Consider the following 12,562-nt stretch of genomic DNA (forward strand, 5'->3'; position numbering starts at 1 on the left):
TATTCCAGCTGCGGCCTCATCAAGGCCAAGTAAAGCGGGAGGATGACATCTCTGGTTTTGCTTGAGATGCATCAGTAGATGCATGCCAGAGTTTGGTTCACTTTGCCAGCTACAGCATCGCATTGGTGACTCATATTCATCTTGTGGTCAATTAGGACCCGCAAGCCTCTTTTTGGTCATGGTGCTAGTGAGTGTAGCATTGCCAAGCTTGTAAGTGTGTTGAGGGTTCTTTCTACTGAGGTGCAGCACCTTGCACTTTTCAAAATTGAAGGCCATCAGGTTTTGGTCACCCCACCTTGAAAGTGTATCCAAGTTGGCCTGTATCCCTACCCTGTCCTGCGGGGTGACCGCCCTCTCCCATAATTTGGTGTTATCCACGAACTTTGCCAGTTTGCATCTGACTCCTAACTCCAGATTGTTAATGAAAATGTTAACGAGTACCGGCCCAAGTACCAAGCCCTGAGGGACTCCACTGGTCACCCTGCACCACACTGAGTTGCTCCCGTCAACTAGTACTCTTTGGGTCTGACCCCATAGCCAGTTACCTAGCCATCAGATCATAAGATGATCAAGGTCACAGTTGTCCAGCTTAGCCATGAGGACATCGTGGGGAACTAGGTCAAAGGCTTTCCTGAAATCTAGATATATGACATCCATGTCATTTCCCCTGTCCAGGGCTCATGTCACCTAGTCATAGAAGGAGATGAGGTTGGTCAGGCAAGACCTGAAAATCACAAAGCCATGTTGGCTAGCCTTCTGTTAGTCTGGTGTTGATGAATCCCTTGACAATATTCTCTAGGGTTTTTCCAGGGATGGACGGTCAGACTGATTGTTCTCTAATTCCCTGAGCCATCCCTCCTCCCTTTCTTGAAGATAGGGATCACATTGGCCCTTTTCCAGTCTTCCAGGACTTCACCCGAACACCATGAATTTTCAAATATCTTTGCCAAGGGGGGTGCGATGATGTCTGCCAGCTCCTTTAAGACTCTCAGGTGCATTCCATCTGGGCCCATGGACTTGTGAATGTCCAGATTCTCAAGGTGTTCCTTCAGCTGATCAGCATCAATTTTGGACCTGCCACCCACTCCTGGGCTGGTTTGTATAAGGTTACTAGTTACTGTGACTGCATACAGACATTATATGTCTACTGAAAGAAATACTGTCCTGTAGAAAAACAGCTGTGGAGCTGGACTGTACAGGCATTTCTGAAGCCTCATGATTGGAAAGCTTCACAAGTGAGTTCTCATGCCAGGGAGCACTAGTGGGTTGCCCCCAGAGCCAGCCCTGTCCTGCCCACAGCCTACCTTCTCCCTGCCTGGCAAGGGGACAGCCTGTGAAGTGACAGTTAAGAGTCAGCAACTGCGGGCTGCCCAGTTTGGGAAAGAGGCTACTGCTCCCCTCATCCCCCAGTTTACAGGAGTAGCTGCTCCTCATATCATCTCAAGAACTGGGTGACCCCAATCTCAGGAAAGCAGGAAACCTTTTCCCCAGCTTCACAGGCGAGTTCTCAAGCCAGGGGGAAAACATATAGATGTTCAGTTTCCTGGGAGAAACTCTCCTGGGACCAATTTACCTTGGTTGTTGCTAGGTGATTTTTCTCTCAGAGGGGCCATTTTTGCTTCAGGATTAAAAATATGAACACCTATACACTTTCAATTTTCTACCAGGAGAACAAACTGCTAACATGCTGATTAGAGTAGTATACCCTGAGTTCTGATCTCTCTCAAAAAGACAGTTTAGCTGCCAAAATGGTTTAGAGTTATCATTTTGTTAATTTTATTTTGTGCCACTTTATTACTGTTCAGTGAAGAGACTCGCTTTTTTCTGTCAATTTGGTACAACAGACTAAACCTTGAAAGTGGCATGTTCTTTATTTTCTAGAATTTATTCACAATTATAAAATGTAAAAAATATTCAAGGTAGTGCTGAGCATTACAAATGCAAACAAAAGGCAAATTACTGAGTTTCAGCACTACAGAAAAAATAGTTCTCATGCACTCAAAGAAGTGAATGATGTGGATGAAAGATTGCATTCAAAATTAGTGTAAAATTATATTGAAGAAAAAGTCACTGATACTAAAATAAAGCAAATATGTAATTTCAGTTTCTGACTTAACTTGATAACAGTGAAAGAATTCAGAGTTAATGTTACCCGATTGCATCTCAATTTTTCAATAAAAACTATCATCCATTTTTGTCCTGTTCAGCTTTATGAGCACAGAATGAGAAAACGTGTACTATATACACAATTTTTTTTCCAGGCAAAGGAAAGATCCTTCATCCTTTCCTCTACAGCTTTTCAATGTATAGGAACTTCCATTCCATTGGCCCTACCCTTGCTTGGTCCACCTGCAATTTCATCCCAGATGGTAGTATATAGGATGCTTTGTGGTTTGTGAAATGAATGTGCTTTTAGATGGAATAATATTTGTAGTGCTCACTCTAGGTTTTAATAAACAAATACTTCTTAAACTAACAAGAACTTAAAGAATCACATGAGAAAACTCCTAAGGATTTCTGTATTATATGAACTTCCACCAAAACAGATCTCAGAGGTAGGCTGGACACCAAAACTTATCCATTCCAGCCCACAACTCCGTTCTGCTCTTACAGGTACCTGTCAAAGTTTTGCCTAACACTTTGTCATACTTAGCCTATTAAGCTTGGCATGAGCATGAGTATGTGCACCAAGGTGTCGTTCCTGGTCTTGCAACAAAGTTTAATCTACCAGTTATTCTTCTGATACCATTTTTAAAAGTATGTTTGGTTGTACATCCGTAGCAATGATATTATGACAGCATTTGGCTTAGCAATCCAACCAAACCAACCTGTGTATTTATCTCATAAATTCACATTAAAAAAAAACTGAATTCAAAGTACTTATGGATGTGCTTTCTCTAAAGATACTCAAGACAGTGGGCAACAAAATCTGACTGTAGCCAAGTCAAGTCTCTCTGATGTTTGCTAATGCTTACGTTCATGCCTAGAGTATACACAAATGAGATTACATGTTGGAAACAAACACCTTTAAACCCATTTGCAACCAGGTTCACAACTAGAGTTCTTGATTCTTTGTCAAATCCGCAAGATTAGAATTTTCTCTTCTGATAAACACAGCCTTTGAGTTTAGGTTACATAGGACAGCCTCGTCTCTATGAATTCTTTTGGAAAGCTGTGCAGATAGCTGAATTTGTTCAGATATGTGAAATGGGAGCATCTTGTAAGGAGTTATGCATGCCAACCATGATGCACAGTGTAAAACCAGAACAAACTTAACAGGACAAATTTACATATGATAAAACTTGCACAAGAACAGCCTCTTATACAACACCAAAAGTTACAAGTTTGCAAACAAACTTGTATTCCCCTCTTGCAGCAACAACAAACAGTTGGACTGAAGCACTGTTGAGAGTGAATCTGAGAGTGTTTTTGACTAGGCTTCTCACCCAGACTTTGTGATTTAAGGGAGGTGGGTTATATTTACATTTCCTCAGATTCATATTCTGGGAACTCAGTGACTTATTTTTCACTGTCTAATAGATTCTTCCTTACTTTTTTTGTGACGTTTATAGTCACTGCCATGCCCAAGTTGATAGTAGACACAGATTTCCTGAACCTTCTTCCTCTTACCAGTATACCACACCACCTTACTAACACAGCCACTGGAACTGGTAAAGCCAGTGTCTAATAACACGAAACAGGACTTAAAACCATTAATACTTTTTTTTAAAAAGTTACCTCTAGAACTGACCGGCATTAAAAAAAAGAAGTAGTTTTAAAATAAAAATCTTAACAAATTTTTTCTCAGAATCCCACGTTCAGTAACTATAACAAACTACAGTAAACAGGAAATGAAATAAAATTTCTATAACTATTAGATGTTTTCTTTAAACTGTCTTTAACATACAGATTTAAAACAATCCCATTGGAAAAGGCTGTGTGTTAAAAGACTGCCTACTTTACTACAATATCGTACCTGCATATCCCATGTACAACACCTGAACCACTTTCTAGTTTTCACAGTAATTGGGCTAAACCACAATCACCTCAATGAACAGGCATTATCTGACGTGGCCCGGAGCACCCTCAACTCCTATTAATGTCGACCCGACATGAGGACTCTTAATACATTAATAAGCAGCATCTCACAGAAGCACTCAATGTTTCACAGGATCAAGGCCTAAATCTGCTGCTACAAAACTAAATGAGGCCATGAGTGACAAAGTTTCCTTCCTGGAGGCCTTGTACTTAAGCAGTCAGGACATATTCAGTGCCTGTTGGAATAAACATTTAAAGGCAAATAGCATTCTTCTGAGGGGGACTTTAAGAATGATGATTTATATCCCCATCTCCAGCTCTATTTCACTTCAGCACATTTCTCTGCCAAAATAATCCATGTAAGAATGTGTTACCAGAAGAATTTGTTCAAAGTTCAGCAGTCTGGCTTTTACTCCCTACATCTCTGGCATGCTCAATTATAATTGAGGGAACTTCCATCATTTTGGGAAGATGTCAGGACCAATAGCAAAAAGGGAGAGATAATGGAAAGCAAAGTCAAGAAAGTGCATTCCCTTGGACCACTCATAAGACTTAATATATGTCAGGGAAGGCTCCTCCAGAGTAGATAACACCTATGCTTTTTGCAAACCAAATGAATTAAGATCTCTTCTTACTGCAGTAAATTGTCTCAGCATTAATTGGGTTTACCGCTTTCAGATGCCACCAAACTCCACTAAAAACCACACATTCTAGTTTTGTAAAAAATACACCATCCAGAGCTGCTACAATACATGTTGGTACAACACCGAGATAATTAGGAGGCCATCATGTATTTTTTCTTTGGCTACAGCACAGCATGACAAGAATACAAGGCAGTGAAAAATCAACTGCCTTGTGTAGGGAAAAAAAACACAACATTTTAAAATAATAGGTTTAAAAAGACAGCAGATAATAACCTACAAGAGAGATGACAAGGGAGAGTATACCTCCTCTGCTTGGGCCTGTAGGGGGGCTGTCAGGAAAGCTAAGGCGGACATAGAGCTAGGACTAGCGTCCAAGATCAAGGATAATAAAAAGTCCTTTTTCAAATACATAGGGAGGATGAAGAAGGTACCGGGTAATGTGGGGCCCCTGCAAAGTACGCTGGGCAATCTGGTGGTTGCGCCAGAGGAGAAAGCGGAACTCTTTAACCAATTCTTCACCTCTGTTTTCCTGTGCAGGGACCGGGACTTCCCCGCTGTGATGCCAGATGGACTCGAGGGGAACGCCTCCAGACCTCAGGCTGGGGAGGACCGGGTTAGAGAGCTTCTGGAGGGGCTGGACGTGTTCAGGTCAGAGGGTCCAGATGCTCTCCACCCCAGGGTGTTGAGGGAGCTAGCTGGGGTTATTGCAGGGCCCTTGGCACGGCTTTACGAGCGCTCGCGGTGCTCAGGCCCGGTGCCAGATGACTGGAAGATAGCCAACGTGGTCCCCATCTTCAAAAAAGGGAAGAGAGAGGACCTGGGCAACTATAGGCCCATCAGTCTTACTTCTATCCTTGGGAAACTCTTTGAGAAGATCCTCAAGGAGCACATCTGTGATGGGCCAGCTTCAGGGATGATGCTCAAGGGCAACCAGCACAGTTACACTGGGGGCAGGTCATGTCAGACCAACCTGATTGCCTTTTATGATCAGGTCACAAAGGCAATGGATGCAAGTGTTGCCATGGACATAGTCTTTCTAGACTTCAGCAAGGCCTTTGACACCGCCTCCCACCCCATCCTCATTAAAAAACCAGGTGACGGTGGCATTGATGCCTACACAGTCAGATGGATTGCAGATTGGCTCAAGGGTCGTACTCAGAGGGTGGTGGTGGACGGGTCATATTCAACCTAGGGAGAAGTGGGCAGCGGGGTCCCCCAGGGCTTAGTCCTGGGGCCTGCGCTGTTCAATTTCTTCATCAGCGATTTGGAAGACGGGGTGAAATGCAACCTGTTTAAATTCGCTGATGATACCAAAATTTGGGCTGAGGTGAGCACGCTAGTAGGGAGGGAAAAATTGCAGCAAGATCTGGATAGGTTACAGGAGTGGGCTGACATAAACAGGATGCGTTTCAATACTGACAAGTGCAGGGTGCTGCACTTAGGCAGTAGAAACCAGCAGCACACTTATAGAATGGGAAACTCCCTTCTTGAGAGCACGGAGGCAGAAAGGGATCTTGGAGTCAATAATGACTCCAAGATGAACATGGGCCAACAATGCGAGGTCACAGTTGCCAGGGCCAACCGGACCTTGTTGTGTATCCACAGGTGCATCTCAAGTAGAGCCAGGGAGGTGATCCTCCCCCTCTATGTGACGCTGGTCAGGCCACAACTGGAGTACTGCGTCCAGTTCTGTGCGCCACACTTCAGGAGGGATGTGGACAACATTGAAAGGGTCCAGAGGAGGGCCACCCACATGATCCGGGGACAACAGGGCAGACCCTACATTGAAAGACTGCGGGACCTGAACCTGTTCAGCCTTCACAAGAGAAGGCTGAGGGGGGACCTGGTGACTGTCTATAAACTCACTAGAGGGGACCAGTAGGGTTTAGGGGAGACACTGTTTCCCCTAGCGCCCCCCGGCATGACAAGGAACAATGGACACAATTATTAGAGAGTAGATTTAGATTAGACATCCGCAAGAACTACTTCACAGTTAGGGCGGCTAGGAGCTGGAACCAACTTCCTAGGAAAGTGGTGCTGGCTCCTAACCTGGGGATCTTTAAGAAGACGCTTGATGACTACCTGGCTGGACTCATTTGAGTCCAGTCTTTTCTGATGCCCAGGCGGGGGGTCGGACTTGAAGATCTACAAGGTCCCTTCTGACCCTACTTCTATGATTTTATGATTCTTCTATGATTCTATGATACAACAACTAACAAGTCACAGTAAGCAAGTGCTGAAAAAAAATCAACGGATTTATGTGGGGTGTTTTCTATGCATCTGTTATTAAACTATTCAGACAGAATAAAAGGCCATTTTATAGAATTCAGCCCCATTCTGTACATAAGAGTATTTGCAAGACATGCCCCATATAAGTTTGCCCCAAAAGTTACTGCAGTTGTTTTAAGCTAGAAATATATTTTGATAAATTGATGAGTTATTAATTACCCATAACTGAAAAAGACATTTATTTTCCAGATTCCTTTTCTATTTATGTTGTGTATCTCAGTCTGAGATTTTATCCTATGTTTAAGTCCCGTTTATAGGCAGGCATTCAGTGTATGCGAACAAATAGTAATCGAAAATATTATAATAATAATAGTTGCTCTTTGGCTAGTAATATCATGCAGAATATGGTCATTCCTGTTTTGCACCTCTTCTACTTCATATGTTTTTACTTCATTTTCTGCCAAAAAGGGAAATCAATACATTTGTAATGCTCCACAAGATAATGCAATATCATGGTTCTTACAATAAGTCAGACTGATTTGCTATTCTGGAATGCAGCATAACTTTCAGATTGTGTCAACAGCATACAACCAAAGGGGCCATATTTGTCTCTGGCATGCTTCCACTGAAGCTAATGGAATTACAACAAAAACAAATACAGCCCTTTCAAAGCAGGCCTGTGTGTACCCACATCCTTAAATAAATGGAAATCTAAAAGCTCAGTTTTATAATTCAATATTTTAGATGTGAATAATGTAAAGAATGAACAGCCTCAGTCATGTGGTCATAACGTAGTTGTGATGATGGAGGAAATACGTAAGACGAAACATTTGTAAGGTGAAGAATTATGTTTTATTGGACCAACTTATATTAGGGGGAAATGTTAGATAAGGTTTCTAGCACAAAATGCTCTTCCTCAAGTCTGGAAAAGGAGCAGATAAGGTCTAAGATAAATACCAGTTAGAACAATTAGCTTTGTTTTAACCTCAATAATAAAAGTGATCACTTAAAACAGACATGGGTAGTAAACCTGCAGAGGAAAGAAAAAGTATCAGAAGTAGCTATATACCCAATAAAGAACGTTAGTTATATCTAATAAGACCATTCCAAAGGAAGCGTGGCCATTAGCACCTGGGGAGCAAAGGGAGGGTTATCAGGGAAAGCAAGAAAGTTATAATGAGCCGTAAAACCATTGTCTGTATCAATTCCATGTTTTCCAAATGTTTGTTCCCAGGTCTATCTTCTGTAGGTGTGGTATAAAAGTTTTCTTGGAGGAAGTCAGTCCCCAGTGAGTTAGACCAAAGTAAACAAGAGTTACTAGGAGTATACTTCATCCCAAATTAACTTAATTTTCAAAATTAATTTGAGTATCCAAATACTATGCTAGTGCAAATCAAGCATCTCTTTGTGATGAGCTATGCATTTAACTGGCTATGGGCTAGCTCAAGCACAGAATGTAGGCACACACATGCATGCATGCACATCCATGCACACACAGCTGCAAATACCCAGGCACCAGTGTGCACTGGTACTGGTGTACTGATACTTTGAATCTTTTCCCAGCACCAGTTTACCAGGAACCCAAGCAAGCAAATAAGTTTGTCAGGACATAAGTTTGTCATAAAAACTTTTCCTTTATCCAGTTAGCTGAATATTTGTTTAGAAATTATTCATCTTATCTCTGGCCCTTTGAGTTGTCTTGTCTCACACAGTGCCACAAACACGGTCAGTGTTTAACAAATAATAACCAATATCTTTTGCCCAGCACAGGAAACTTCTATGCTAAACCTGATGCACACCTGCCATGTCCCATTCTTTTGTGCATTCGTTTTAATGTAAACTGCAAGATGAACTGCTCCAAAAGCCAAAGTTCCACTTTGGATCAGAACATACGTAATTAAAGGGAAGCTGAGATGTCTAGTACAGGACAAAAATTTAATCTGATTATTTTCAAGGGCACACTTTGTTGTGTGAAATAGTAAAGAATCACTGGGTTAGGTAATCCACTGCAAGAGATGGCTAGAGAAGTCAAGGTGTCCAGTTGCTAGTTTGCTTACCTCCCGAAGTTCAAGCCTCTGAGCTACAGCCTCCAGGCTTTCCTGGCCCGTGCTCTCCACAGAGAGGGTGAACTCCACAAATTCATGGTTGAGCAACTGGATGCGAGCCACCAAGCAGCTCTTGCTGGACACTGTATAACGTCGAGTTCGTTTCAATTTCAGCCCAAAAGGCAGTGGCATCTTCTTTTTCCACCCGTGTGGTCAGTGGAAAAAATACCACCACACGGAAAAATAAATAAGGGAAGTAGATGTAGCCTCCCAAGGAGTAAGGAACTGTAAAGTCTCCCACTGATCAACCAGCGGCAGCAGCAGCCATTAAAGGAGAGCAGGTTCTCCACCAAGGTCTTAATGGAGGGAACATTAGCAAGAACTCTAAAGAGGGAGAAGAAGAGAGAAAGTCAGAAGCAATTTACTTGAAAGGGCAATACAATAAGAAACTTGTGAAATCTACAAAATTACAGTATATATTTCTCTAAATCCATCATGCATTTTTCTCCTTCAGAGAACTCTGTTTAGGGTTGGAAAAGTGAAACAGGAACTAGAATTTCTGGCTTTGCCACAGACTGATAGAATGCCCTTTGGTAAGTCACAACAGCTCAGTTTTATTCATCAGCAAGATGATGTAATGAGTAAAGCTGTTAAACGACTGTAGAGGAAAAAGGGCCGTATGAATGACTAATAAGTTCATGAACTGAATCAGTACTTGTATGAAAAATCTCCTGGGAAAACCTAGGTGCTCCAAGCATTTGGAACTGCAAGTCAGTATACAGAACTATTTGCTTTCTGTCAAAGCTCTCCCTATACGTGCAAGTAAAGGTGGAATGGGATCTACTCCACAGAATCACACCTCCTCCCTGCCACACATGCATGGCATGACGTGTGATTGTGGGATCATGCCTTAGATCCCACAGCGCTTTACTGCTGGTGCAGGCTCCCCCCACACTGGCAAGAGACAAGCTCTTGTAGCTGGAAGCCCCCTAAGACAGGGAGGTTTCTGCAGCAGAGATCTCCCTGCTCCACGGGTTTCAGCACCCCTGGGCCTGGCAGAGCACAGCTGTGCCCTGTGGCTGTCAGGGTCCAGCTTGGCTCAGCACTTTGCTCAGGCCCACAGCTGCGGGACTCTAGGTCTTAGCAGCTGAGGGACTCAAAGCCTTGGCTGGGCAAGGTGCACCCCTGTGGCTAGGAGCCCACAACTGACAGAATTCCCAGCCACAGAGAAGAACCTGCTACACATTCAAATTAAAGCTGGATAGCACCAGCTATAAAGTTAGTACATAGCAGGTCTAACTTTATAGCTGGTTGGAGCTTTTTATGGTGTGATAGCTACTTTGCACAAGTAGCTGGTCTCCAATTAATTCCATATATGTATAGTGCAAAGAGGGGGCCAGAGAAACCAGGGTTCCAACACTGCCTTAGAGCTACTCACTACTGTATCATTTGAGGCCTTCCCTTTTGGGCAAAATGCAGCTTTCATTTTTGGTCACAGAAGGGGTGTAACAACTTCATCCTAACCAATGCCAGTGTCATTCGTTCTATTCCTTTAATATTCCCCAAATCAGCACTTAGCTGCAACCCCGAGCAGCTGTTTCAAGTGCCAGCACTCCTTTCTCCTTCTCCATTCTCCCCCCCCCCCCGCAACAAGTGGGGTCCATTTCAGTGGGGGGGGAGTGGGAATACTTTATTTTCTAAATTCCCTCCTCAAACAACAAAGGCTTCTTTCATGAGCCCTACAAACCTCAGTCATCTAGTGACCCGCTCATCCCAAATGCTGCCTCAAGGTCTGCTCGCTGTTAAAAAAAAAAATCCATGAACACATTACAGCATGCAGGGGCCTGTGCCAAAGACAGCTGTTGGCCATGGCATGATGCACACAGGGCAGATGACCCTGCAGTCAGGCCAGGCAGCACAGAGCCTGGGTGCAGGGTAAGGAGATCAAACACCGAGGCTGGTGTCTCCCACTGACAGCCAGTCTATGCTGGTGGGGCAGTGATGCCCCACCCCACGCCTCGGCCAGCATTCCTCAAGCAGAACCTGTAGCTGTCTTCACACTGGAGCCTGTGAGGGGATTGCACCAGCCACGGCAACATGGGGGCACTGCTTTGCCAGCAGGAGCAGAACCAGAAAACACATCTCCCTGTAGCCTACTGGAAGAACAAGAACCATGACCCGAAGGCACCAGAGCCCTCACCTTGGAGCACAGTTGTCTACCCAGTCCTGAACCAGAAATTTGCAGCACTGCAGTGGGGCTCGTCCCCAAGCCTGCGCTACAGGAGCTTCCACTCAGTCCTGTTCTGGAGGGATTGGCACCTGGGCCAAAGATCCACATGAGGGCATCAACCCACCCACAACAGAGAATAAGACCCTCAACGCTCCCTTGCTTTTGGTAAGAAAGAACCAAACCATCCATGCTGAGTTCCCAAAGATGTGCTACCTCTGTCACAATCCCCCAATTTCCCAACTGTCTCATCAGATTGGGACACATGAATAATATACCTCGCAGATGAGGTGCTGGCCTGGATTTCTATAAACTGGCCACTCTCACCATTTCCTAAGTCTTCTCTTGCTTCAATTCTAAACACCTATTGCTAGAACACAGCATGACTGTGTCAGGGCAGGAAGAACTGGACTTCCTGAGCACACTCTAGGTTTAGCCCCTTAATACACTTGATGCTCAGATCCATATTTAGGTGCTAGATTATTTTAATGCAATCAAAGAAAAAACATTACTTGACTCCTCACCCTGAGTTATGTAGTTCCTTCTTTCATGCTGAAAGTTTCCAGCACAATAGAAAAGAATAAAGGAAAGCAAGGAGGAGGTGATGGGATAAGACACAGGAGAGAAAGGAACCGGTGCCATGCTTGCAGCTCTGGGTCAGAAGACCCTCCATGTCTGCTTGGCAGGAGCTTCTAATGGTTGGCTGCCCCTCTTCCCTGTCCCAGCTACTGGAAGATTTCAAAGGCAAGAGGGCACAGCTTAGCTCAGAACCTGAGTCTTCCCGTGTGTCTAAGCAATACCTAACCCATTTCTGGATGCTACTACAATACTAACAGACAGAAACAGGTTTCCCTGCAGAGCCAAGTGGGTTTATTTCCGGTCCCAAAACCTTTGGCTCACTGACCTCAGCTCACATCCCTGTGCCTTGGTTAAGCAGGTTGTACAATAGACCATAGCACCATTCTCTCACACACCTTCACTGTCCCTCTTTACTAAGGCAAGCCAAATGCTGAAGACTTGTGCAAGTTTCAGGCACAACTTTAGTGCTGATTGATCATGGTTTTAAAGGAACATAATTAAGTTTTTCACAATCTTTTTTTCATCCCCCGAAATCCTTTAAATAGACACCAAATAATGTTGCCAAATAATATCTATACAACTCAAAACCTCCAGAAAGACGGGCAGGTGACATTATAAGAATGTTAACACTTCGATTAACAAGCATAATCAACATCACTCATTTCTATCATTTTATTTTAATGCAAACAAAAAAAAATTGCCTAGGAAGGAATTTTAAATCAGACTTAATGTTCCCTTATCCAAAGAAGGAATTTTTAAAGGTCATATTGTATTCTCTGAACATTTTTCTTAAAAAATCC

At 43.4% G+C, this 12,562-nt stretch overlaps 1 protein-coding gene across 3 annotated transcripts in view; it reads right to left on the reverse strand.

The window, feature by feature from the left end:
• Positions 1–12,562, reverse strand: part of PTPN21 (protein tyrosine phosphatase non-receptor type 21) — an 83,236-nt gene that overhangs the window by 65,638 nt on the left and 5,036 nt on the right. For all 3 annotated transcript variants that reach the window (XM_090033855.1, XM_090033854.1, XM_090033856.1), the window contains one exon: positions 8,969–9,340. In XM_090033855.1, coding sequence (XP_089889981.1) covers positions 8,969–9,148 — 180 coding nt within the window. In that variant the 5' untranslated portion in view covers positions 9,149–9,340. The remainder of the gene's footprint in view (positions 1–8,968; positions 9,341–12,562) is intronic.

Source organism: Crocodylus siamensis, chromosome 2 (genome assembly GCF_052110815.1).
Source record: "Crocodylus siamensis isolate JL-2025a chromosome 2, ASM5211081v1, whole genome shotgun sequence".
Lineage (NCBI taxonomy): Eukaryota > Metazoa > Chordata > Crocodylia > Crocodylidae > Crocodylus > Crocodylus siamensis.